General features: G+C 33.8%; 6 protein-coding genes across 6 annotated transcripts; 3 read left to right on the forward strand and 3 right to left on the reverse strand.

Moving 5' to 3' along the window:
• Nucleotides 1-484: 484 nt before the first annotated feature.
• Nucleotides 485-1,263, reverse strand: LOC146885917 (uncharacterized). Its single transcript, XM_085675244.1, has 2 exons — nucleotides 997-1,263; nucleotides 485-826 (listed from the first exon to the last, which is right to left on the reverse strand). Exons 1-2 carry the CDS (start codon nucleotides 1,104-1,106, stop codon nucleotides 586-588), a joined length of 351 nt encoding a protein of 116 aa, XP_085531370.1. The 5' UTR covers nucleotides 1,107-1,263; the 3' UTR covers nucleotides 485-585.
• Nucleotides 1,264-2,226: 963 nt separating this feature from the next.
• On the reverse strand, nucleotides 2,227-7,623 carry LOC114188026 (putative serine/threonine-protein kinase At1g54610). Its single transcript, XM_028076510.2, has 7 exons — nucleotides 6,789-7,623; nucleotides 6,085-6,369; nucleotides 5,652-5,969; nucleotides 5,272-5,499; nucleotides 3,713-3,813; nucleotides 3,437-3,554; nucleotides 2,227-2,916 (listed from the first exon to the last, which is right to left on the reverse strand). The coding sequence occupies exons 1-7, from the start codon at nucleotides 7,125-7,127 to the stop codon at nucleotides 2,665-2,667; spliced, it is 1,641 nt and encodes a 546-aa protein (XP_027932311.1). The 5' UTR covers nucleotides 7,128-7,623; the 3' UTR covers nucleotides 2,227-2,664.
• Nucleotides 7,624-9,521: 1,898 nt separating this feature from the next.
• Nucleotides 9,522-12,528, forward strand: LOC114188028 (uncharacterized). The gene is made up of 8 exons (XM_028076512.2): nucleotides 9,522-9,832; nucleotides 10,008-10,180; nucleotides 10,311-10,404; nucleotides 11,101-11,211; nucleotides 11,328-11,417; nucleotides 11,738-11,823; nucleotides 11,944-12,008; nucleotides 12,212-12,528. Exons 1-8 carry the CDS (start codon nucleotides 9,566-9,568, stop codon nucleotides 12,316-12,318), a joined length of 993 nt encoding a protein of 330 aa, XP_027932313.1. The 5' UTR covers nucleotides 9,522-9,565; the 3' UTR covers nucleotides 12,319-12,528.
• Nucleotides 12,529-13,396: 868 nt separating this feature from the next.
• PCB2 (NAD(P)-binding Rossmann-fold superfamily protein) lies at nucleotides 13,397-15,107 on the forward strand. Its single transcript, XM_028076511.2, has one exon. It carries the CDS (start codon nucleotides 13,583-13,585, stop codon nucleotides 14,816-14,818), a length of 1,236 nt encoding a protein of 411 aa, XP_027932312.1. The 5' UTR covers nucleotides 13,397-13,582; the 3' UTR covers nucleotides 14,819-15,107.
• A 261-nt stretch (nucleotides 15,108-15,368) lies between these two features.
• LOC114188029 (CASP-like protein 1D1) lies at nucleotides 15,369-17,170 on the reverse strand. The gene is made up of 3 exons (XM_028076513.2): nucleotides 16,677-17,170; nucleotides 16,060-16,186; nucleotides 15,369-15,936 (listed from the first exon to the last, which is right to left on the reverse strand). The coding sequence occupies exons 1-3, from the start codon at nucleotides 16,892-16,894 to the stop codon at nucleotides 15,712-15,714; spliced, it is 570 nt and encodes a 189-aa protein (XP_027932314.1). The 5' UTR covers nucleotides 16,895-17,170; the 3' UTR covers nucleotides 15,369-15,711.
• Nucleotides 17,171-19,681: 2,511 nt separating this feature from the next.
• LOC114187136 (protein mago nashi homolog) lies at nucleotides 19,682-22,811 on the forward strand. Its single transcript, XM_028075277.2, has 2 exons — nucleotides 19,682-20,220; nucleotides 22,541-22,811. Exons 1-2 carry the CDS (start codon nucleotides 19,825-19,827, stop codon nucleotides 22,598-22,600), a joined length of 456 nt encoding a protein of 151 aa, XP_027931078.1. The 5' UTR covers nucleotides 19,682-19,824; the 3' UTR covers nucleotides 22,601-22,811.
• The last annotated feature ends 1,935 nt before the right edge of the window (nucleotides 22,812-24,746 follow it).

A 24,746-nucleotide genomic window follows, 5' to 3' on the forward strand; every position in this document is an offset into this window, starting at 1 on the left:
TTATTTTTTCTTACTTTACCTTAAATATTAATTAAGATTTTAAAAAAATCATGACTACTTTAAAAATTCACGTTTCTTTTAACCTTAACCTTTTTAACGTGAATAAATTCTATTATAAATACTAGACTAATCATGTTAATAGTTTTTTTATTATTCATTACTATTATTATTATGAATTGTATATTTTAAAATGTTCAATGCAAAGATGATTTCAAAGTCTCGTGATCTAATGGTTCCATTCATGAAAACACTGGAATAGAAGAATAGAGATCTGAAATCAAGTTAATAGAAGGTTATACAATTTATAAATAATTTGATTCTTTTTAATCAATTTTAATTGAACATGTGATATATTTTAAATTTATTATTATTTATTATTATTATGGATTGTATATTTCAAAATGTTCAATTTATCTCATATGATGTCAAAATCTCATGCTTTAATGTTTGGATTCATGAAAGCACTGTAATAGAATAATAGAGATTGGTTAAGAAGTAGTTCATTTCATTTCTTCATCTGATTTTTGTAACCATATTTACGAAGTTGGTTGGAACAGATAAAAAAGAAAAATCAGATTTTTATTCTCAATAAGGATGAGGAAGTCCTGGTGGACTGCCCCTAGGAGAGCCCGGTGGGCCACTATTAGCCCACTCAGGATGTCCAATTGAAACAGCTAGAGGGTCAGGTGGAGACTGAAAAGGTTCAGAGGCTCGTGGTGGAGACTGAGGCTGAGCTTGTGGTGGAGCCACTCCAATTGGTGGTGGTGGTTGAGGTGGTGCACCGAAACAATCTTGCAGCAACCCACAACAGCATACTATATAGAAACTGTGAAAGCAGCACTGGATTATTAATGCACGCATATGCATTGTTTCTCTTAAATCGTAAATAGGAAGATAAGAAGAAAAAGCAAAGGTTTACATGATTTAGTATTATTTAAGGTTAGTTGTTGTTATTGATGTAGTGTAGGTCTTAATGCAGAGAAACATGTTACCAACCAAGAGGATATGGTACTACAGAGTCCACTGAAGAAGTTTCCAAGAACCGAAGGTGGTCCGGGACATGAACCTGGATATTCTGGAGGCCCAGCTCCTTCTGGTCGTCTCATTCTTACGTTGCTTGCTGAAGATGAACCAAACACACACACCTATTTACTATTGTTGAGGATGTCACGCACTTAAATTATCCTAAAGGAAAAGACAGGGTTGGATCTTAGACATTTTGCAATTTATATATAGACAACCAAGATATCTGATTGGTTGTTGCCACAGTGTTCTTAAAACACCTTAGAGAAAAAGTGGAGTCTAACTGTCACTCAGACAACTGTTATTCAACCTACCCTTTTCTGTGGCTGGGGGAGACATGAATTTTAAATGGCAACAAGTTTTGGCAATAATGAATGAAAAACTTTTTTTTGGTGTACGAAAGTTAAGAGATGAACATGATCATTGATCAAACTTGACGTGGAAGGGTAGCTGAATTCGCATAGGCACGTTCCTGTGTCTCATCCCACACCAACTCAAACAATGATTTGACCCAATGAACCCCACATAAAGGGAAGGTGGTAGGATTATGAGTTGGGAAAAGGAGAATAAAGCAATTCAAATCAGGAAAAAAAAGTAAGTTGGTGTCGGTTGTAACTCTAATATCTTGATTTCTCTGCACTGAATGCTGCGGACAATAGTCAATAGATTGTAGATATTCCATTACTTTTTCTTTATTGTTTCGTAACTCGATCGAACAAACCATTGGTATTGCATTTTTCACAGTATATAGGTCCACGTTATCATAGATTTTTTCGAGTTCAGAGACTACCATAGACTTTGCTTCATATTTTTAAACATTCTATATTTAAAGGTCAACTCCATCTTACAGGAAGTTTGATCTCACGAAAAAGCACAAGCTTTAGCAGACGATGAGTCTTCAAAAGGTGGAAACTTTAGCAACTCCATCTCTGAAAAAAAAGAGTCCATGACGGCGTGTGTATAGAAGACAAAAACTTTGCAATTCCACCAACTACAATCCAATCACATCTTGGGTTTTCTTCAAACTTAAACATGTTAAATTATACAAACCATTTAATTCCAATTTTACTTTTAGATTACATACGAGTACCACGTCCATCCAAATGCAGACATAACAGATACCATATCAGTATTCGTTGTCAAAAGACAGTATCACTATGTTTCTTTTAAGGTAATCGACAAAATTTGTAATTGGGAATTGCATAAAGAAACCAAAAATCATAAAGAACGTTGTGTATAAGTACTGCACAGTTCACAGGCTTCTGGAAAGTAGAAAATAAATGAAAAAAAAATTAGAAGAAATATAAACCGCCAACACTGTTCCAAAACCTATTTATTAGGTGTTCATCTAACCTAATTGAACTTTGATAAGAAACAAAAAATACGATATACAAGAAAGAGAATAAACCTCTGATCATTTGAGAAAGAAAAGGGAGCAGGAAAATACAATTTGGTTTACCTCCAATGCCATTGGCTTTTAGCAACTGGAGAGCAGACATCATGTCAGCAAGATTTGCAGCTTCATCATGAATACTTGTAAAAAATGATTGGTGTTATACAACAAGAATATTGTTTGACCCTTAAAGCATTCTTGGTTTTTCTTAAGTCCAGCTTTGATGAATTTGATGGTATATGATGGCATCATTTTCCATGTTTCTTCTTTCTCCTTGGTGCGCCCCCACTAGAAGGATCTACCAATGGGCCTGACCAGGTTTGAATATTTGCTTTAGGTTGTGAGAAGTTTGTGGAACTAAATGGAACATCAGGAGGATCAAAAACTGGATCCATGTGATGTGAAGAACCCAGTGGATAGCCTAGAGCTCCATCTTGGTGAGGAGGAGGAAACTTCTCACTCTTGCTCTTAGCATTTGCATGTGTGATCAGCCGCCGTCTCTACAGTAAGAGTTAAAGATTAACACACTTATATTTATATAAAAGTAAATCTGTCACATAACACAATTATCTTCAATAGCCCCAAAATGATGGTGTCAGAACATGCAAAATCTAAAGGCAACCAAAAGCCACAAATATAAAGCATTCAAAAAGATGGTGTCAGAACAGTTCAATCTGCCTGCACTTGATCAATACCAGTTATGGCTGCTGGCAAATATCTTTATTCAACATATAATTAGACAGGAACAATATCAAAATAGCCTTGTGCAAGTTCTTCTAAATATGGAAACAAAATCAACTGAATAAATTAATAAGTTGTGAAAATAAGGAGGATAAAGAAACAAGCTTCTACATAATTGCTTGCAGCCAATTGAAAAAATAAATAAGAAATAGATATTCATGTGTGTTTAAGTGAAAACCTACACCATTGCAGCTAATTGATAATTTATTAACTCATCACTTATAATTCAAGCAATATGTAACACTAGCTGGAGAGAAATAGGAGCCTTATCAAACATACATCAATATTTGCTTGTAGTTCAGCATTGGCCTCTGGAACTGGAACTCCCCGCCCAGCTCGCTCACGTGGACGAGATTTCTTGACACCGTCAGCATTAGCTTTACCAGCTGCTCTCAATCTACAAGATGACGATGAAATTAAATACTGAATTTTGTGCATTATATTGTCTTGTAAAAATATATATCTTCTGATGTACTTTCGTAACTTTTATGGAAATAAGCTTTTTATCGACCATTGATGAAATATCATTTAGATGCCAAAAGTAATTTAAGCCACCTTCTAGCTTCTTCATCCCGTAGCTTTGCATCCATCTCCTTGCTGGGAGGATATTTTGGGAGGCTAGAGGGGTCACAGGCATATGGTTTTGTTGTAAAGAACTGCAAAAGAGAACCAAATAACATTAAATTACGGTCTTATATTCAAATTCAGAGACACTTTAAGGATCACTAGCACAAATTTATTCGTCTCAAATTATAAACTTTATACAATTGATTTGACAGCACATGACACTCTAGTTATTGCTTTCATTTACTATGACAAGGAAGCAAGCCCCTTTCTAATGCAGAACGAAGACAAAAAAAAAAGGTTGTTCAGGGGGTGTCAAGTCAACACTCCACTGATTGAAGTGTAGTTCATCAGTCAGACATGGAAATGTTAATTTTAGTTTACCATGATTTCCATACCAAGTTTTACGTAATCAAGGATCATTGTTTAACAACCAAAAACAATGGCAACTCAGAAAGTCAGATAATCAAGCTTAAGTTCATAGTTGCTAGTTTTATGGTATAATCAAAGCAAAAGTGATCCATGCTACTAAAGTAAGCTTGAGTTAGATAAGGATTCTATACCCCAGGTTTGGTAAATTCGTACACAAGCACAACAGATTGACACAGGAAACTAGAGCCAATCAGGCAATTGAATTCAGCATATTAACCAGGACAAGAGAGAAGTCAAAGCTTGTTAATAAGCAAGCAATTTCGCTAAGCCATTCTTCAATACTTTTGAAATATTATACTCTAACTAGACAGGATGACAAATCAAAAATGGAACTACCTAGGACATGGACACTACGTAAGTTTCAGAGTTTAAGTTGAACATAAACCTTAGTGCATGGCTAAATAAGTGAATTGGACAGCAACTAGAACCTGGAAGATTCTTTTGTTTCTTCCTATTAGAATTTCCACAATCATGCACTTACAAGACGAACATTTTCATAAAAGCATGCAAGACATGTTCGAGAAAGAGGACAATAATGGAACCAAATTTCAGAGCTTCCAGTGTTATGACACTCATAACACCAATGTTAATTAAATAATTAGCAGAAAGATGCGCAGAGAGCACTGTATGTTGCATTTGGGTGGAGCATAATACAGAGCCTTAATGGGCATGACTTGAACGATTGTGTAGCTTCTTTGAGTAGGTTTTCTCTTTCTTTTGATGATTCTCATTCGTTCTCTTGATAAGGTGTATTCCTTTTTTTGAAAGTGATAAAGTGTGCTCCTAAATCTCCCTTCTATTGTTAACTTTTTTCTATTTGTCTTAATAAATTTCTTCTTTCTCCATGGTATATTTTGTTCTAGCTATGAGTGAAAACAAAAACACGTTAACTAAAAAAATGTGCAATAGGGAAATGAAGAAAAAAATCCAACTTATCTAAGAAGGCCTCTGCTGGTATAGTATGGAATATATATATTCATGGTTCTTGCATTGGAATATAAATATGACAAAAGGTGTTCTGTTATGCAGTTGTAGCATGGCCATGGAAGAAAAAAATGATAAAAGCATAAGAAATTAGGCGACTTTACAACCTTTACTCAATTAAATTACTATCTTACTTCACTATGCAACGCAGCAGTGGCAGTCAAACGTTCATCTGGATCAATTGAGAGAAGGGTGTCAATAAGTGGCAGGGATGATGGAGGAAAATCTTTAAATGTCTCTGCAATACACCGCTTGTATGACTGCTGGGGCTTAAAAATGGTAGCATGTGGCAACTTTGATTTCTTCCAATATTCGTCAGAAGGAGAACCACATAGCTTAAATATCTTGTGTAGTTGTTCCACCTACAAAATATGAAGCATGCTAACTATATTAGTAAAATACTACGCACAAATATCACGAACAAGTAGACGAAAATTGAGAAGCCTTGGACAACAAAATCTTGCTCATAGATTAGTCAACAGAATCTATATAATGTATTCACCATAGAGATTACCTCCGTTCGACCAGGCATAATAGGCTTTCCAGCCAATAATTCAGCAAGAATGCAGCCAGCACTCCAGAGGTCCACTCCTACACTATATTCAGTGGCCCCAAGAAGAAGTTCTGGAGGTCGATACCATAATGTAACCACTCTACTAGTCATAGGGTGCTTGTGATTAGGATCAAAGAAGGAAGCTAATCCAAAATCAGCAATCCTAAGATTTCCATCATTATCAATAAGAAGGTTTGACCCCTTTATATCACGATGCAGCACATGACGGTTGTGACAGTGCTCCAGTCCAGAAAATAGCTGATGCATGTAACATTTTACCTAAAATACCCAGATACAAACATATAATAAGGTCCAGCTCAAGTAAGTAATAACAATAAAATGTAAAAGACTTTTGAATCATATATTTTAAAACTAAAGATAAACACACCAATACCTGAGATTCTGTGAACTTAATTGCCGGGTTTGTGGCAAGTCCAGCCAGATCATGCACCATGTATTCAAATACAAGATATAAACTGCACGACATTCTAGAAGTCACTAAGCCTTCAAGTTTGATGACATTGGGATGATCTAGACGACGGAGAATCAAAATCTCTCTAGCCATGAACTTCACACTTTCAGGCTCCAAATTGTCAAAACGGACCTTCTTTAGAGCAACAATTTTTCCCGTCAAAGAATCCCTAGCTTTGTAAACATTGCTGTATGTACCTTGCCCGATCTGATTGAAAGATAGCAAAATCACCAACAAGAGATTTAATATTTGTCAGGCAAGTAGCGAGGAGAAATAACTTTTACACAATTTGTTGGAAGGTTTTTAAATTTACAAATCCCAACCCCAGGAAAAAAAAAAAAAAAGGAGGCTAAACTCCAAATTATTACTTTACCAGTTGCCCTTGTTTGAAAAAAGATGACAAAAAACCCTTCTAAAGTGGGAAATTACCCATACTATGTTAAAACAGAAAAGGGAAACACAACAACATCAACACCTCGTTGAAGGAAAAGTGCAATGGAGAAGATAACAAGAGCTCACACATTGTCAAAAATCAAATCCAGTCAGCAAGAACATATCACCATATCAGCAAACTATAATTCGCAACAAAATTAAATACTGTTGAGTGAATCCAAGATGTTCTTCACCTTATCAAGCTTCTCAAAGGTGTCAGCTCTCCGGGGCGTCAATCCGTTGATGGCTTCACCGGCAACCTTAGAGAGCCAAGAGGGCCACCCTGCTGCAACCTGCTCACCATGAACATGGTTAGGTGGGTTGCTCAACCTCGGATTCGGCTTCGGCTTCGAAGATCGCCTCCTCTCTCCCCTTGCCCTTGTCCTCTTCTCCTCTCTTTCACCCTCCTTCTCCTTCTCCTTCTCAATGTTCTCATTCTCAACAACCTCTGCTCTACTCACCTCAGCTTTTGCCTCTCTCACTTCCCCTCTCCTTTCCTCCCTCAAAGACTCTTTCCCAAACGCACACCCCATCTCTCAAAATTTCTCATTTACTCCCCTCACTACCACCAGCCACATTTTTTCTCACTGTCTCGTCATCCAAACACTCACCACAACCATTCACCCCTCCAAAACCCTAATCATAAATCTCGAAAAGCTAGACTGTGCAAGCAAACGCTAATTCTAAAGACCCTAACTTTGGCAGACAAAAGTGAGATAGCAATGATTTGGAGACACCCCACAATTTGTGGTGCAGTCAAAGAGAACAAAACCACTGTTCCTTCTTTTCCCCTTAAGGTGGGTCTTTTTTAAATTTTCTTTCTCCCTTTGGCACTGTGATATGGAGGAAGATCAAAGTTGAACAGAAACAGTTGAAGTTGAGTCTTACCAGATTCAAAGATCAGTGAAAAGAAAGGAATGTTTTAGAGATAGAAAGAGAAAGAAAAAAAATGTGAGAGGGTGGATCTCCCTTCCTTTTCAACTTCTCTCTCATATCCATGATGGTTTCTGTATTTATTTTGACTAAAAGAAGAACCAAAAGGTTAGCAAAGACCTGTACCTATAAATAATACCCTGAGTTATGGTTGAGGTGTGTCAATGTCTCTCTGTGCCAAAGTTTTATTTTTTTCTTTTTTTCTTTTTAATAATGACCTTTGACAGTAGTTAATTAACTAATTTATTTATTGTATAAGTAAAATATAAAATAAAATATTGTTGGAAAACATTGGTGAGTGGTAGTAGTAGGAAATAAGGTTTTGTTTTACTTTTTGTGTCTGTTTTGGTGGTTTATAACTTGGAGGTTTGAACATTGCTTTCAGGAAGAAAATGGATTGTGAAGTTGGTCAAAATTTATGATAAAAATAAAGGAAGATCAAATCACGTGCTTACAAATAGTACCAACAAATACTATAATATATTTCTAGCTACCCCAATATTTTTTTCTTTTAATTTTTATATTAGTACTGTATATTCACAAATATATTCAGAAAGACTACTATGCAAAATTTAGGTACTTTTTCTTAAGATAATTGTTTTTTTTATATTAGTTTATTAAATTTAAAATGTTTCTTCCTCCTCTCAAAATGTCATCCGAGCGATTTAGACTTGTAGTTAGAAAACAACTATTATTCTAGGTATGAAATTACATATTCTAAAATATAATAAAAAATTAATTATAACATATTTCTTTTAACTATATATTTCTAAAATTTATTTTCAAAAACATATCTAAAAACAATTAACAAAATATAGAAGAAAACAAATTCAAAAACTCAATTAAAACTTCTTTGTCTTCACATATCACATATGAAAACTATTTTTTTAAATGACTGTTTTATTACATGTTTAATAGCTGTTATTTTGGGATAAATTTCAATAATTATAAAAGAAAAGAGAAAGTTTTAAGTAGTAAGATTAATTTGGTTTGGATGATAAGATTTTATTATTACTCAATATACAATATAGGAATTATGTAGTAATCAACGTCGTATAAATATCTTAATTTTTTTTTTCAGGTAGCACCCCGTGTAATGTTTTTCAAAGAAGAAATTATTTAGTTTATCTGTTATTTAGTTTTTAATGTATTATTTTTTCAATTATTCCTTTATATTTTTACTATGGACTGAAAATTACTCCAAAAAACCCGGAAAAGTTAAAATAAATATTTACTTAAAATTATCTAAAAAGTATATATATATATATATATATATATATATATATATATATTCATTTTATTCAGTTGGAAGAACCTTAAACTATTATTATATTGGGAGATTGGAGTGTAAGTTTTAACGACGTTATTATATCTTGTATAAAAATTAATATGTTACATTAATCTAAAATATTTATGAATCTTAAGTTTTATAAATGATCCATTATCTGTTCTAGTAGAGATAAACATGTATGTATTATTAAATTTAATGCGATTTTTCATATAATAGATTTGGTGAATTCAATTATATATTCCTTGTAGTGGTTTTTAATATTAACCATATACACCTTATTCTGAGAAATCTAAATTTTCAGCTCCTAATTAATTAAGATGCATACAAAAAGAAGTTTTTATGCCAAAGAAGTCCAATTTAATTTATGATAATAAGAATGTGTAATTGTAGTTTCTTTAAGTGTGCATTTAATAATCCACCCACCACGAAAATAAAAACTCTACATGCACCTACCATTGCTTTAAGTAATGTATATTTATTTTTTATTAAAAAAAGTAATATATGTTAGTCTCAATAATTTATTACTAAACCAGTCTTGATTATTTTACAGACAGTAAATATCATAAAGTAATAAAAGAAATCGAGTTTTTTGGGTAACAGTAACATCGTAAATGCATGAGAGTGAGAAGTGAAATAACTTGAGGTGAAAGAGAAGCAAAGATTATGAAATGGCTCCTCACACCAAATGAATGACCCAATTCAATCCTATGTATCAGAATTTTCACAATCATATCATCAAATCAATCAATGCCTTTAATCTTATCAAATTGTTTCACTCCCATACAGTTGCACCACACGCTAACAGTGACACTTCGTCAACGCCACTCATTATCTATCTTCGCTGCGCCTCTCACCCTAAACACCACCACCGCCGTCGCCACCACCACCACCACCATCATGGCCACCAGTTTCCAACTCTCCGATGCTTCTCACTCTCTTCCAATTTCACCGCACCACCTCTTGATCGTCGGTCCCGGCATTCTTGGTCGTTTGGTCGCCCAAATTTGGCGCCAGGTTAACAATAAACTTGCATTTTTTTTTATTGAGTTTAAGTGTACTGTAATTGTCAATTAAATTTTCAATTTTGTTATTAATTTATTTCTGTTCGGAGACTAATATGACAATATCTTCAAGTTTCGAAAGCAACATGACATTGGATGGACAATAACATGTGTTTATTTTGAAGCAGGAATATCCAGGTTGTGAAGTTTATGGACAAACAGTAACCACTAATCATCATGAGGAGTTGTCTAAAATTGGTATTAATCCGTCTTTGGAATGGACCAAAGGCTCCCATAAATTTCCCTATGTCATTTTCTGTGCTCCGCCTTACCAATCCTCAGATTACCTTGGTGATCTTAGGTTAGCAATCTTAATCGTTGAAATTTAAATTAAACTTTTTTTTTTGTAGAAAATAAAATGGGTATTGTAATTCATGTTTACGAGTTGTGTTTTTCTTCTGAACTTATGTGGTGGACTGTCTACCAATCAGGCTGGCTGCATCAAGCTGGAATGGTGAAGGTTCTTTTTTGTTTACATCAAGCTCTGCTCCATATGATTGTAATGATAATGGATTGTGTGATGAGGTTGGTCTATAACATTCTTTGATCGTTGTCTCACACTCTTTCATAGCTTAATTTGTGCCATTGGTCCTATTAGTTAGAAGCATAACATTGTAGAAGAGAAAAACTAAGGCTCTCTCTAACACATCACTTGTTTTCCTCATCTTTAGACGCTTAACATTGTAGAAAAGAAATGCTAAGATGCTCTCTGACAAATCGTTTGTTTTCCCCATCTTCAAATGCACGACATTGTGGGAGAAAAAGGCTAACACACGCTCTTACACATCACTTGTTTCCCTCATCTTTAGATACATAACATTGTAGAAGAGAAATGCTAACATTCTCTCTTACACGTCACTTGTCCTCCTCATCTTTAGATGCATAACATTGTAGAAGAAGAAAGCTGACAGACTCTCTCCAACACATCACTTGTTTTCCTCATCTTTGAATTCAAAACTTTGTTGAAGAGAAATGATAGAGTTAACACTTCCCGTCATACGCTTTCAAATATGTTCTCTGTTGCTTGTTAAGATTTATTAAAAGTGACAGAATTGTGTAACTTTTCGTTTCTTATTTAATGAGTCTTTTTTGGAATTTTGAGGACACTCTATAACGCTTACAGTGAATGTTGATAGCAGTCCTTGTTGTTTTCCATGTTTTAGGCGTGGGTGTGTCAACAATGTATCTTTTTCTCAAGGTTATGTATTTATTTATGTGCAGGATAGTCCAGTAGTGCCAATAGGGAGGAGCCCCAGGACCGATGTCCTTCTAAAGGCTGAAAAGATAGTGCTTGAGTTTGGTGGTTCTGTTTTAAGACTGTCTGGACTTTATATATCCTTTTTAGAATCCTGTTTACCAGGATTTTTCTTACTACCCATTTATCTATGTGGTTATTTCTATTATGTTTATGTCTACTGTCTGCTTCCAACCTTGACATAATTTTAAACAAAGTAGATAAAGGCCCACATATTTATTGGTTAGAGAAGGGGATTGTTGAATCTCGCCCTGATCACATCCTGAATCTAATTCACTATGAGGTCAGAATTTCAACCCATCTTATTCATTATGTAAATTAACATGATAGTGTTCATTTTAACATACATCGTGTCATAAAGATATTGAAGTTCATCGTATATGGGGGTTACCATCTAAGCCAATAGATGTTTCATTCATTCACGTGCTTTCTCACTTCCCATCGCACTTACATCTTTTGTTTCATATTTGGCATTTCACCATGAGACCAATTTGAGTTCCTTAACAAACTAAAACATTGCAATTGTAATCTTCTGATGGTCATTCAGTATTCGTTAATATGGAAAGTTGATTAGGTTATTTAATGTGCCGCTTTCCGAACCAGGATGCAGCTTCCCTCACAGTTGCAATTTTGAAGAAACAATTTCGTGAGCGGATTTTCTTGGGTTGTGATAATCATCCCTTATCCAGGTTAAATTACATTCTATCCCTTGAGTATGCAACTAATGTCATGGAGACAGTAATTGCTTCTTCCTATCTTAAATTTGTTCCTTTCTCTCCCTGACCCTTTCTAAATGTTGTGTTGTTCAGGCAAGAAGTGATGGATCTAGTATACAAAAGTGGGAAATTTAGTAAGAAGTTTGAGAAATTCACAGGTAAATAAATAACTACTCTTTTTATTTGTGATTGGTTGGTTTGAGATTGAAAACCAGTAGTAGATTAAGGAACCATAATCTTGCATTAATACAAAAATGGTAGTCATGATGACCTGTTTTTCTATCTATTTTTAAGTGATATGCTATCAATGTCACTCGTCATTGTCAAAGAATTGTTGAGCCTTTGTACATTTTCTTTGCAGGAACTGATGATCCTCTAGGCAAGAGATTAAACAACTCCAAAACCCGCCAAGAAGTAGGGTGGGAGCCAAAGTACTCTAGCTTTGCTCATTTCCTTGAGACCATTTGATTCTTCACGCAGTATTTTCTCTGTGATGACTTATCATTTATCACTTCTATACGAAATCACAAACACTTTATAGATTGATTGGTATCCATTTTTTTTTTTATTGTAAATTCGTACTTGACAATGAATGTTGGCCTTGCTGTTGTGGGGGTGATAAAAACTTGAAGGAGTGCATTTCCAGATTTAGATGAAAACTAGATTTTAAACGTGCTATATATGTTTTTATATATAGGGTTTAAAATATGTAGTAACATATTAAATAAAGGTATATAAATTAAAAAATACAAATAATATGTGTGTGTCTATATATATAATTTTAAAATCTAAGTATTCATTTATTTATTGTGAATATCTTTACATTTTTTTTTTACTTTTTGTGCTTATAGTAAATAATTTTTTTATTTTATTTATCGTAAATAGTGAGTTTCATTTTTAAATAATATTTTTAATCACTTGAAAGATATTAGTTTTGATGGTGTTATTTTGTTAGAATTTTAAATTGGTTAATCTCACTTAAACTAAACACTCCCTACCACCACTGTAATAAGATTCTTAAAGTTATTATTATTATTATTGTTACATTTTTTTCATTTTAATTTCGTTATTTGTTATATTTTAAATTTATTAAACCATAATTTCTTAGAATAAATGGTTTATATGTGAAGATTATTATACGCTCCAAACTTTATTTTTTACAATTTAAATATTATAAATTATTTATATATAATACTTATTATTTATGGATTACTATTTTTAAGTATTATCACATCTTACACTGCGTATGTTTCTTCTTTTTTTCCTAAATAAAAGCAATTTCATTAATAATAATAACTGCATCACTATTGTGATTTAAAAAAAAAAGGCTTAGTCGAATAGTTATTATTTATATCAATTAACAATTGATTTAGTTTTAATTAACTTTTTTTTTTGTTAAATCTTTATCCTAAACTCAAATCAAACAATTTGTGTTCATAAACACCCAATAAGGGTATATTTCACAAAAAGTTATCTGCTATAGCTATGATATGAGAAGAGTGTATCCTATTGGATAGTGGATGCAACTGGAAAAGCCACGTCATCTCATCGGCACCATCCATTTGGATTCTCCTTCCTCTCTCTCACCATTTCCAGTTTTCCACTTCATTACCAAGTTAACCACCATCATCACTTTCTTTCCTCTTTCATTTCCCACCTCACAATTCTCTTCGCTCTATTTTGCACTCTTTTTCTGCTCCTTAATCTCTCTGTAAACTCCTTAACTTCCAAAATGTCCCTCTGCTACACTTCCAATTTCATCTCGCTGAACCATCAAAAAAGCCTTTCCTTCACCTTCTCGTCGGACTCTCCTCGCTTCATCAACCTATTTTCAGTTAAGCATCGGAAACCACACCACCCCATTAAGTTCACCGCTGAAAGATTCAAACTTTTTGCCTCTCTGACGCCATCTCCGCCCACTGAGACCGCCCCATCAAGTTACAGGAGCAAAAGTCCTAAAGATGTTAACGTCTTGGTGGTGGGTTCAACTGGGTACATTGGAAAGTATGTGGTGAGAGAGTTGGTCAAGAGAGGGTTCAACGTCACAGCCATTGCTAGAGAGAGGAGTGGAATTAGGGGTAGTGTTGACAAGGATCAGACGTTGAATCAGTTAAGAGGGGCCAATGTGTGTTTCTCGGATGTGACCAATCTGGATGCTTTGGAAGGGTCTTTGAACAGCTTGGGTAATTCTTTTGATGTTGTGGTGTCGTGCCTTGCAAGTAGAAATGGAGGGGTGAAGGACTCTTGGAAGATTGATTATGAGGCAACAAGGAATAGCCTTGTTGCTGGAAGAAAACGAGGGGCTTCACATTTTGTGTTGCTTTCAGCAATATGTGTGCAGAAGCCCCTCCTTGAGTTTCAGCGTGCCAAGTTGAAGTTTGAGGATGAGTTGATGAAGTTAGCTGAGGAGGATGGTGGATTCAGTTATAGTATAGTGAGGCCAACAGCATTTTTCAAGAGTTTGGGAGGTCAGGTTGAGTTGGTGAAGGATGGGAAGCCATATGTCATGTTTGGAGATGGGAAACTGTGTGCTTGTAAGCCTATGAGTGAGTCAGATTTGGCTTCTTTTATTGTAGATTGTGTGCTTAGTGAGGATAAGATTAACAAGGTGTTGCCAATTGGAGGGCCTGGAAAGGCGTTGACACCACTGGAACAAGGGGAGATGCTGTTTAGGCTTTTGGGGAAGGAGCCAAAATTCTTGAAAGTTCCAATAGGAATAATGGATTTTGCCATTGGGGTTCTTGACTTTCTGGTTAAAGTCTTTCCTTCACTGGAAGATGCTGCTGAGTTTGGGAAAATTGGAAGGTACTATGCGGCAGAAAGTATGTTGGTTCTGGATCCTGAGACAGGAGAGTATAGTGCTGAGAAGACACCCAGCTATGGGAATGATACATTGGAAGAGTTTTTTGCTAGGGTTCTCAGGGAGGGCATGGCTGGTCAAGAGCTAGGTGAGCAAACAATATTTTAAGACGGCTGTGGTTAGATATGTATGAACACAATAAGGCTAATAGAGAAACCAGTTTTGTTTCTGTAAATGCATGTATTCAGCTAGAGTCATTGTAATATTTCAAGTTCAGACACTGCTGAAAGAAATTCAAGTCCCTAGAAATGAATTGTTGAAGATTCATTCTTAAATCGAATTGCACTATCATTCCCCTGTCAATAAATCGTTTAGTGCTTTTGGCAGCTGAGTTTGATGTACTAAAACCAAGTTCATTTTAGTTTTGCATATGAATGTAGTGTTATATTTCCTTAAATATACTACTACATAAATTCGCCATGCCTAATTGTTATTGTCACTTTAATGTTCAATATATGAACATGGATGTACTAAACCCTATTTTAAAGCAGGCTAGGGGAGTAGGATTTGCACAATTAAATTTAGAAGCATTAACCATATCACTTGTGCTTGATTGATTAGTGATAAACATTTTTTGCTTTTGAGGGAGAAAGATAATCGGATAATTCTTTTCAGCACAAATAGAATGAAAAATACAACTGGGTCCATGGAGACATCGTTTACACTTCACAAACGGGAGAAATGCTAGATGCACATTACTTGACACAACTTTTCAATATGTTCATTATTACTAGATGGAATTCATATGAACTTGCTGAATATGGAGTCTAACTGCATCATTTAGCAAGACTCACATGAATTTCCTTCAATGACAAAGAATATGTGAAAAGAATGTGTTCCTATCATCCATTTTCACATATGGTCAACACCTTAGAAGAAACTCACAAAGACGAAAAGGGTATTCACACCAAGCTATGAATATTAACTCCACACACTGATTTAGTGAACAATGCGGCTCTTGAATGCATATGTATATGCTGAATGGTTCGTATTCCTTCCATCTACTTGGGAACTCGACTGTGAATGGTGAAAGCTGAAAGCCAGATGAGCAGAACAGTGACAATGCTGCCAAACAAAGCCACAGCTATGGAGCCAGCAAGATGCCTACAGAACTTGTCGTAGACATTGCAAACTTTTATCCAACCCAAATTACTGTTTCCCTTTAAACCAATATATGCTACACTTCCTGCTGCTCCTGTTGCTGAGGCTATTATCCCCAGTACTAGCTGTACCAAGTCATGGTGAACAACTTATCATAATTTCTTTATTTTGGTTTTGTATGTAAAGCAAGAAAGTTAAGAAAATAAGATGAATAGCAATGTGGAAAGAAAAGTTAATTGATCAATTACTGTATCCCAGAAGATAAAGTTGAGGAGGAACTTCAGTTTGAATTCTGGCTTCTGGATGACAGCGATAGAGGCTAGAGCAGAAACAAGGGCATAGAGGCCAGAGACACTGAATGCAGCCACAAAATATCTGCATGCATATCAATTTGTCGAGGTAAAATTCTCATTAAGTGATCTTTAGAAGACGTATTTGACAAAGAGAAGAAAAAAAACAAAGATAACTAGCCTTCATAACAAATTTATGTGAATGGAGACTTAGGACCTTTAAATTAAAAAACCAGAAAGAACATCTTGAAAAGAGCATAACACAGAAAAAAACAAAACGTATACTCACAGAGAAGGAAGGAGAAAAAACTTGACCTTGTGTTTGTAAAGCAGGTAATAAAGCCATTTGATCAAACAAGACCATTGTATTCCATTCTAATTATCTCCCAGAGCTCAATAATTTAACAAAAAACAAAGTAGTGAAGGGAAACTTTTATCTTAAGGTTGTTATGCTTCATATTCTCAGTGATTCCTTGTTGCCATTGATTCTTCTTCTGTATGAAGATACTTGATACCATATTACAAATAACCACAAATAGTAAAGCTGCAAAGAATTTGAATGATTCTCAACTTACACAAAAGCTGGTGTGTGTTTGAACTTGGCTGGCTGAGGTACAAGGGTACCTTGGAAGAACACTACCTCAGTTTGATCACTGGAGACAATCACTCCAAGTGCCACCACTGATGCCGCCAATAACAGAAATCTGAGGATTACATCAACTTTAAAATAATCCACTCCAGCCGGAGGGGGTGGAGTTGAAGATGATTTGTACTCAATGTCTGTAGAAGCCATGGAGTGGTGCTTATCAGCAAGGTGAGTACTGAAGTTGAGTAGACTTAGTGGGACTTGCAAATTGCAACTTTGAGAGATGCAGAGTGGAGATAATTGTGCAATGAAATGATCTATTTCCTTATATACACATACATAGATGGATTTGGCCTTTGTGGGAAGCCAATTGAATCAAAAAGATATAAAAGCAAATGAGTTGGAGTTCCCTGCAGACTAAGTGATATGGTTTCAACAGTTGCTTATTAGTTGTGCATGTGATTCAGTCTTTCTCCTAATAACATTAACATGACATGATATCATTCACATATAATTGTATTTTTTAAATTCTATCTGTCAAAGAGATTTTATGTTAAGTTGGTTTTAAATTTATACGTAAAATGTTAGCAACTGAACCTTGTTAAGATTACACAATTTGAGGTACAAAACAAATGTTGGCTTACATTTACCAAACAATGACCAGAATATTACTAAGATGGGTTATTCATATTTTCTTAACAGCTTTGATGGAAAGTTGAATGTTAGTTTTAACTTCCTTTCAAATGCTTAATCAAACTTTAGTGTTCTGCTTAGAAAATATTCAACACTAACAATGTTTTAATATATCTTTTTAAAATCGTGCAATCATAAATGGTCAATAAGTTCATTATCTTTTACAACAATCAATTGAAAAGAGACATTAAAACCTATTTTTTTATATTGAATCCTACTTGGTGCCAATTAATTTCAGCTCAATATATATTCATTGGTGGACTCCTATAGATTGAGTGTGGATAGTCCACATTCTATTGATTCTAGTAGGTTTTATGGTTTTCTCCCGTTTTAGGTAGGTTTTAGATTTAGAAGAAGGGTAGGTTTTTAAGAAAAAAAACTGTTTTATCCTTTCACTAACCCCTTTGTTCTGAAATTATTTGACCTACCTAGAAAGAGTTATATTTCCAATAGCATCTAGAAACCTACCACCCTTTTTCATGAAACCTAAGATATGTTTGGTATCTCATCCCATATGTATGTTAAAAAAACTTAATCAAACCTAAATACTTTATATGTGTTTAATTATACATATGCAAATAAACTTTAAAAAAAAGGTTCATATATTTTTGTCTCTTATAATGAAAATTGGAATTAGTCTATTTTTAAAATTTTAGTGTCTCAACTTTAAATATACATGAATTTAGTCTTTTTTAACGAAATTTTGTTAAGTTTATTTGTGATTTTAAACGTAGTATTTGAGTTGTTTACACTATTTAACACATTTTCACTTCAATGTTAACTCCAATATTATCATAAACCGTATTTGAAACGTCAAATCAACTTAAACAAAATATGGTTAAAATGATTAAATACACATATTTTTAAATTTAGGAGATTAAATTGGACAAAATTTTTGAAGAAAAAATAATTTTAATTTTCATTAAAAATTAAGAGATAAAAAACATATTTACACTTAAAAATATTCCATTGCTCTGTCTAAGTAAACAAGAATACAAGAATCTCAATTTTATCTCTCTTTATAAATTGATTGAACAGGAAATCTAAGCCTATGCTAATGTTAACCAACTTTCTATTATGTTTATGTAAGGGAATGATAAGGTAGTGAATATATTTAATTTTGTTACGTATTAGATTTAAAAATAAATAAATAAACATTACACTAAAGAAAATGACATTATTAAATGTCAGAAGATATATATCTGTTTTTTTTTCATATCAATTTAAAATAAAAGTTATAAAGGTATAATTACATAAATGTCAAAATAAGTTATTAAATAACAATTGTATAAATATGAAATGATTGTAGAAAAGTAAATGCAAGTGCAATATATAATTGTAAACCCTAAAGCGGTAATGTGGAAATAAGTGAATATCAATTTTATATTTTGCTTATTAGATTTCGAACCCTAGTCCTAGCTGTTACCAGACTTCTAGTAAACATATGCTCATAGTCAAAGCCCTAATTAATTTAATCATGAATTCTGGATTTTGTTGGCTAAATTCAAGTGCTTAATCATGCTCACTTCAACCACACAAAAAGTTTCAATTCATGTTTTTCTTCATCAATGCTGACCAACACTGATCTGCACTTACATGTATACAATAAATTAATCAAATTGTAATGTTGATTAAATTATTTCTATAGAGTTGGACTTTCAATAAATTAGACATCAATGTCTAAATTGTTGTATAAGATTGCAGTAAATTTAACCGGTTTATTATCCTACAATATTTTATATAATTTTTGTGAAGATGTGAAAAAAGGGTAGGTCATACAATTACAAAATAAAATCAATTAATTTGTTGAGCAACTGTGTGATTATTAAATAAAATTCAATCTTAAGCATTATATCATTAATTATATGGTCTAGATTTTTTTTTTCTCATTTTTAAGTACTGTTTCCAATTTATAAGTTCTGTACGTATGAGTTTGTTAATATACTCTGTTATTACCTTTATTTCAGATGAGGTATATGGTTTTGAAAAACTTTAATTTTTATAATGGATTAAAAATATTATTAAAACTAATATATGGAATAATTCTTATCTTATAAGTTAAGTTAATTTTATAAAATTTGGTTAAAGTTTCTTTTGATTTCTCATAAGTTTTTCTCAACAAGAAAATAGTAAAAAATAAATAAATCTTCCATAAATTAAGGTTAGTTTATACAAATATTTAAAAGAAGAAGTAATTAATTGTTTTATGTGATGAGCAATAATTTTAGTTTTAGAAGAGTAAAAAGGTGAACCATTGGCCAAAATCCCCAAAACGCCACCGTATAGAGGGTGCAATCCCACTTCCACCTAGTCTAGCCATTCCTTCCCTCTTTCAATCAGTTTCAATCCGTTGTGGAAGGAAAACACAACATAGCATAGCAAAGAAGAGAAAGAAGCGCGAAAAGAAGAAGAAGAAGAAAGAGTTGGAGTTTGTGGTCTGAAAAATGGGGAGCGAAGAGGAGAAGGGGGAGTTCTACCTGAGATACTACGTGGGGCACAAGGGGAAGTTCGGCCACGAGTTTCTTGAATTTGAGTTCAGACCCGACGGCAAGCTCCGTTACGCCAACAACTCCAACTACAAAAACGACACAATAATCCGCAAGGAGGTGTACCTCACTCCCGCCGTTTTGCGTGAGTGCCGCCGAATAGTCGCGGAGAGCGAGATCATGAAGGAGGACGACAACAACTGGCCGGAACCCGATCGGGTGGGACGCCAGGAGCTCGAGATTGTCATGGGGAACGAGCACATTTCCTTCACAACTTCCAAGATCGGGTCTCTCGTCGACGTTCAATCCAGTGCGGATCCGGAAGGCCTTCGCATCTTTTACTATCTTGTTCAGGTCACTCACATATCCCATTTTCATATCATTCTGTTGCTGCTAGGGTTTTACTTCAGTTTCTGAAATTCGGTTATAGATATCTAGGAAAAATAAAGTGAAATGGAATTTAGTGCGCCGGCTAAATAATTGCTTTGTTACCGGAATATTATATGCAAACATGGTGTTAATTGTATGGGCGGGTTATAGGTGTGGATGACTAAGGGCTGCCTGGAGAACTTCTCCGTAAACCTGGCTTATACATAATCTTTTCCTTATGCTAAACCTAGCTTATACATAAGCAAATATGTAAAATCTCGCTTGTTTGGCTTCTCCAAAATCGGATTTTTAAAGTAGACATATGTTTTTCTTGTGGAAGTTGCTTGTGCAGAAGTACATCCAAACAGACTGTAAAGGTTTTGTTTGTTAGACCTTTTTTTTTTATCGGCAACTAGTTTGTTAGACGTTTTTTGGCCTGAAGGAAACTAGTTTCTTCCAAACACATGTACATTAGACTCCCTCCTAATGGAAAAGCAAACATGCTATGTGTTTGTTTGGCTGCTTTCAAGAGTCACTTTCTGAAAGTGCAGTAGATTAGGTTGTGTCCCTGAAGAGTACACATAAGACTGTCAGAATTTTATCATGGATATGCTTAAAGCTTGGTGTGCATACCAAGAAAACCGGTATCCTGTACAAATTAACCTGCTTTGTTAACAAAACTTGATGGTAATCAGCCTGCCAAAGCATTTTCAGTTCTGCCACCACCACTCAGCCCGAGTTAAAATTGTTATGTCGGAATCTTGTTCCTTAGGAGAGCTAACTTTTGAGCTGAAGCTTTATTCCACAAGGTGAAACATGTTTTGAAGGTCCTTGCTAGCCATTTTAGTGGCTAGCAACCCCTCCTCACTACAGGAGCTATTGCGGTTTAGAGTAGTGGCTGTAATAAACCAAATAGTGTGCTATGTGTTGATTCCAGAAAAAACCCATCTGAATAGATACATTCACTCTAGGGCTTTTCATGGGGCACTGTTGCTGGGATTTCAATTTCCAAAACTAATTGTTGTACGAAATCTAAGGAAGCAGTATGACTATCTCTAATTGATATGTGCAATCTAAATACAGAAAATATGAAAGCATGTACTGAGCAATGCCCAATTCATTAGGATACAATGATATCAAAAGAGATTGTGCATATCTTACTGCCCTGCTTCAAACTCATTAAGTTCTTAGATTTCTCACTTGCATATAAACGAAGTGTAATTTTATGTTAAAGCAACTAAAATTTATGACTTCTATTGCTATACTTGCTGCCCTCTAACAGTTGCATGATGATAAAATATCAGAGCATCAGTTACGCTTGATGATCCACTTGTTTTTTCAAATCCAGAAAGCCTTTGAAATTATCAAATAGTATGTTAGAGTTACAAATTTTATCTATTTGTTTATTATTAAGAAAAGTTATCTTCATGAATCATTCTGGAATGTTATTCTGGGTCATAGCTTGCCCTTTGTTTTGTGCCAATTTTACATGTTTAATTGTAGTGAAATAAAGAACGTTTCTATTCAGCTGTGAACTTAAAGTGGTTTTAGGTTCGATCAAAAGACAACAGTCTTGTGGTTATGCAATTTGTAGTACTTTGAATTATTATGAAAGACCAAATTATTCCAGTGTTTTATGAGCAACCATTGATTTGTTCAGTAGTGAGTCTATGAAAGAATTTATTGGCATTTAGGTTAAAATTAGGACTCCCAACAACATAAATACTTTCCAAGTACAGTTATTGGTATCAGATAAACCTCAAAATCCCAAATGAAAAATAAAACAGCTTAAAAACCGAATAGAGCTATCAGCCTTTGACGAGGGTCTATGAAAATTGGTAAGATAGTTTTACTAGTATATAACTCTAAAAAAACTGGAAATAAACTCACCTGATATTAATCTATAAAACCGGCTTGTAAGGTGAAGTTTGCATCTACTTATATAATATGAAAGTTTTATCTCTAGGTGATGTGAGATTTCTAACACACCCTCTTATGTCGAGATATATACATCTCGTGCGTGGGACTAGGCATTAATGGGTGGTCCGATAGCGGTCTAATAACAAATGAAATTATATGTCCAAGAAACAAAAATATTGTTAAGATAGGCTTTAAACAATGGCTTTGAATGTTTTATAGTTCTTCATGATATGTTATTATTTTGCTTAGTCCGTGATCTTTAGTTTCGTAGAGGACACTCTGGGAAACAATAGCAGTTGCTCTGCTCATTAGTTTGATGAATGCTAGATTTTCCTTCTGTCAACCTGTGCCTTTGGTTTATTTTTTTTATATTTACTGTTTGCAGGATTTGAAGTGTTTTGTCTTCTCTCTCATTTCTCTTCACTTCAAGATCAAGCCTATATAAGGTGTTCGAAATATTATGAGTTCATCCTCAATGTGTACTTGTGTCACAACCATCAATTTTTTCGAATGGAGTTTGACATCTGATAGACTGACTTATAATCATGAATATGATTTGGTTCTGTATGAAGTGCTTATTTTGGATTTGAGGGTGTAACCCTTGTTGTACCAAAGTGTTGATTGGATTGTTTTATGCATGGCTTCGTTATTCTTTCTTTCCCTTGCTTCCACGTCTGAGGTTGGAAATGTTACATTTCGAAGTAATGCGTACTTTTTTTTATCAGGATTTATCGGCTCGGAATTGGGTCGAAATTTACACATTCTATTTGAATAAGATTTAAAAATATATTTTAACTGAAATCCATTTTTTAGACTTCATTCAAATAACTATTTATCATATTCTATCTCTCTATTTCTTTTTAAATGGGTTTACGGCAATAAGGTCATCGAATGCAAGGGTCGATCTTATTTTACCTTTTGTGAGTCGTGTTATCGTTTAGATTTACCTGCAAGCTTTGTTTTAATGCAATTACCTTATAGGTCTGCATATTTATAACTTTTTATTTACATTTTAGTTTAAGTAATGAGTAATTTTTATATGACTATGTTTCATTTAAGATTTAGAATTTTATTTAAGTCCTTCTTGTATCATATTAACGTACTTTAATTATATTTATATGTGATATGAGATATGGTTGGTTCAATTTCATAGATGATTAGCTGCATAATTTTTGTGTATAAATTAGTTAGATAAATTCTTGACCATCTTGTGATCAATCATGTATGAATATTCGTTTGATTAGCTTAGTAATATTTCTCCGGTGTGGGGGAATTTCCCTTGTATTCTTTAACTTAGTTTCTTCTTAAAATGTTGTTATTTCATCCAATTATAATTTGTTTTGAAACTAATTTAATTTCACAAAATTAGTTTTAAAACTAAGAGTATTTTCTCTCTCTCTCTCTCTCTCTCTCTCTCTCTCTCTATATATATATATATATATATATATATATATATATATATATATATATATCCTTAATCTTATTTCTAATAAATATGTATTTTGATTTTTTTAATACTCCTCTCCATCTTCAATATGGGGCATGGAACGTAGAAAATGTGTTAGATGATCGTTTCAATGTACTCATTAAAACAAAATCCATATATTCATCACAGTTTGAGTTTTAATTAGAAGAAAAGTGAATTAATTGTATAAGAAATAAAAGTATTTACTACTATAATTTGCAATTATGGTGTACTTACAAAAAAGAGTAGTAAATGTATGTTTCTTTCTCCCCCCTGAGTCCGATGATATAATACTCCTCTTTTTTAGTTGGAGTGTATCAGCAATTTACATAATAAAAAAAAAAAAACCCATGATTTATTGATTTTAATTTAACCATTTTGGGGATATAAGGAATTTGAAATTTAATTGAATTTAAGAAATAATATTATATAATATTTAAAAGCAAACACGGAACTTGTGAGTGAGTGGAATTTGTAAGGATGGGTGATGTTCATCCACCTCTGCCCATGCTCATCAATGCTTTCGAATGAAATATCGTTTGCTTGAAGGACCATCTTCTTATCATAATCTGTGACGTGCATGTTTGAGCCAGAAAACAAAACAAAAAAAAAAATGAATAAGAATACTCATAAATGATGTTGTTGAGAAAGAGAAATAACTAAACGGATTCGACAAAATCATAGTAATGCATCTAATTTTTACATACCAAGTGTCGTTTTTGCATTGTTCAGTTTTTCATTTGACATCAAAAGAGGCTTTAGGACTTTTAGATCCTCGTCCCCAGAAGCAACAAAAGAACCCACAATCTTTCACACACCAATTAAATGAATAACATGCTTACGTTATAATCTATAAATATGATACATATATAGTTTGATGAAATAGAAAAAAACTAAACCTTTTATTTGAAGTTAACAAGTCATATCATATATGAACATATATTATGGCCATATTTAAAGGTAGTGGTATTAATATAATCAGAGTGGCACACATGGTGTGTGGAACTGTTGTCTTATACTTTAGCATCAAGATGATGCATGGTGATGGATGAATATTGTCACCATTCGACAAAGCTTTTCTGATTTGGAGTGTAGCGTGTGCAACTGTTGCCCTACGTTTTTGTAG

This window comes from Vigna unguiculata, chromosome 6 (assembly GCF_037176805.1).
Source record: "Vigna unguiculata cultivar grain cowpea cultivar isolate G323 ecotype 2 chromosome 6, ASM3717680v1, whole genome shotgun sequence".
Lineage (NCBI taxonomy): Eukaryota > Viridiplantae > Streptophyta > Magnoliopsida > Fabales > Fabaceae > Vigna > Vigna unguiculata.

What these genes read in the sequence shown, in the direction of transcription:
- LOC146885917 (XM_085675244.1), bottom strand. Translation starts at nt 1,106, where the DNA reads ATGAGACGACCAGAAGGAGCTGGGCCTCCAGAATATCCAGGTTCATGT. An exon ending in TGTAGTACCATATCCTCTTG is followed by an intron (nt 827 to 996) that starts GTTGGTAACATG and finishes CTGCTTTCACAG; the next exon opens with TTTCTATATAGTATGCTGTT.
- LOC114188026 (XM_028076510.2), bottom strand. Translation starts at nt 7,127, where the DNA reads ATGGGGTGTGCGTTTGGGAAAGAGTCTTTGAGGGAGGAAAGGAGAGGG. An exon ending in TTAAGTTCACAGAATCTCAG is followed by an intron (nt 5,970 to 6,084) that starts GTATTGGTGTGT and finishes TGGGTATTTTAG; the next exon opens with GTAAAATGTTACATGCATCA. An exon ending in TTATGCCTGGTCGAACGGAG is followed by an intron (nt 5,500 to 5,651) that starts GTAATCTCTATG and finishes CATATTTTGTAG; the next exon opens with GTGGAACAACTACACAAGAT.
- LOC114188028 (XM_028076512.2), top strand. Translation starts at nt 9,566, where the DNA reads ATGCCTTTAATCTTATCAAATTGTTTCACTCCCATACAGTTGCACCAC. An exon ending in GATTACCTTGGTGATCTTAG is followed by an intron (nt 10,181 to 10,310) that starts GTTAGCAATCTT and finishes TCTACCAATCAG; the next exon opens with GCTGGCTGCATCAAGCTGGA. An exon ending in ATAATGGATTGTGTGATGAG is followed by an intron (nt 10,405 to 11,100) that starts GTTGGTCTATAA and finishes ATTTATGTGCAG; the next exon opens with GATAGTCCAGTAGTGCCAAT.
- PCB2 (XM_028076511.2), top strand. Translation starts at nt 13,583, where the DNA reads ATGTCCCTCTGCTACACTTCCAATTTCATCTCGCTGAACCATCAAAAA.
- LOC114188029 (XM_028076513.2), bottom strand. Translation starts at nt 16,894, where the DNA reads ATGGCTTCTACAGACATTGAGTACAAATCATCTTCAACTCCACCCCCT. An exon ending in AAACACACACCAGCTTTTGT is followed by an intron (nt 16,187 to 16,676) that starts GTAAGTTGAGAA and finishes ATATGCATGCAG; the next exon opens with ATATTTTGTGGCTGCATTCA. An exon ending in ACTTTATCTTCTGGGATACA is followed by an intron (nt 15,937 to 16,059) that starts GTAATTGATCAA and finishes GACTTGGTACAG; the next exon opens with CTAGTACTGGGGATAATAGC.
- LOC114187136 (XM_028075277.2), top strand. Translation starts at nt 19,825, where the DNA reads ATGGGGAGCGAAGAGGAGAAGGGGGAGTTCTACCTGAGATACTACGTG. An exon ending in TCTTTTACTATCTTGTTCAG is followed by an intron (nt 20,221 to 22,540) that starts GTCACTCACATA and finishes TACTGTTTGCAG; the next exon opens with GATTTGAAGTGTTTTGTCTT.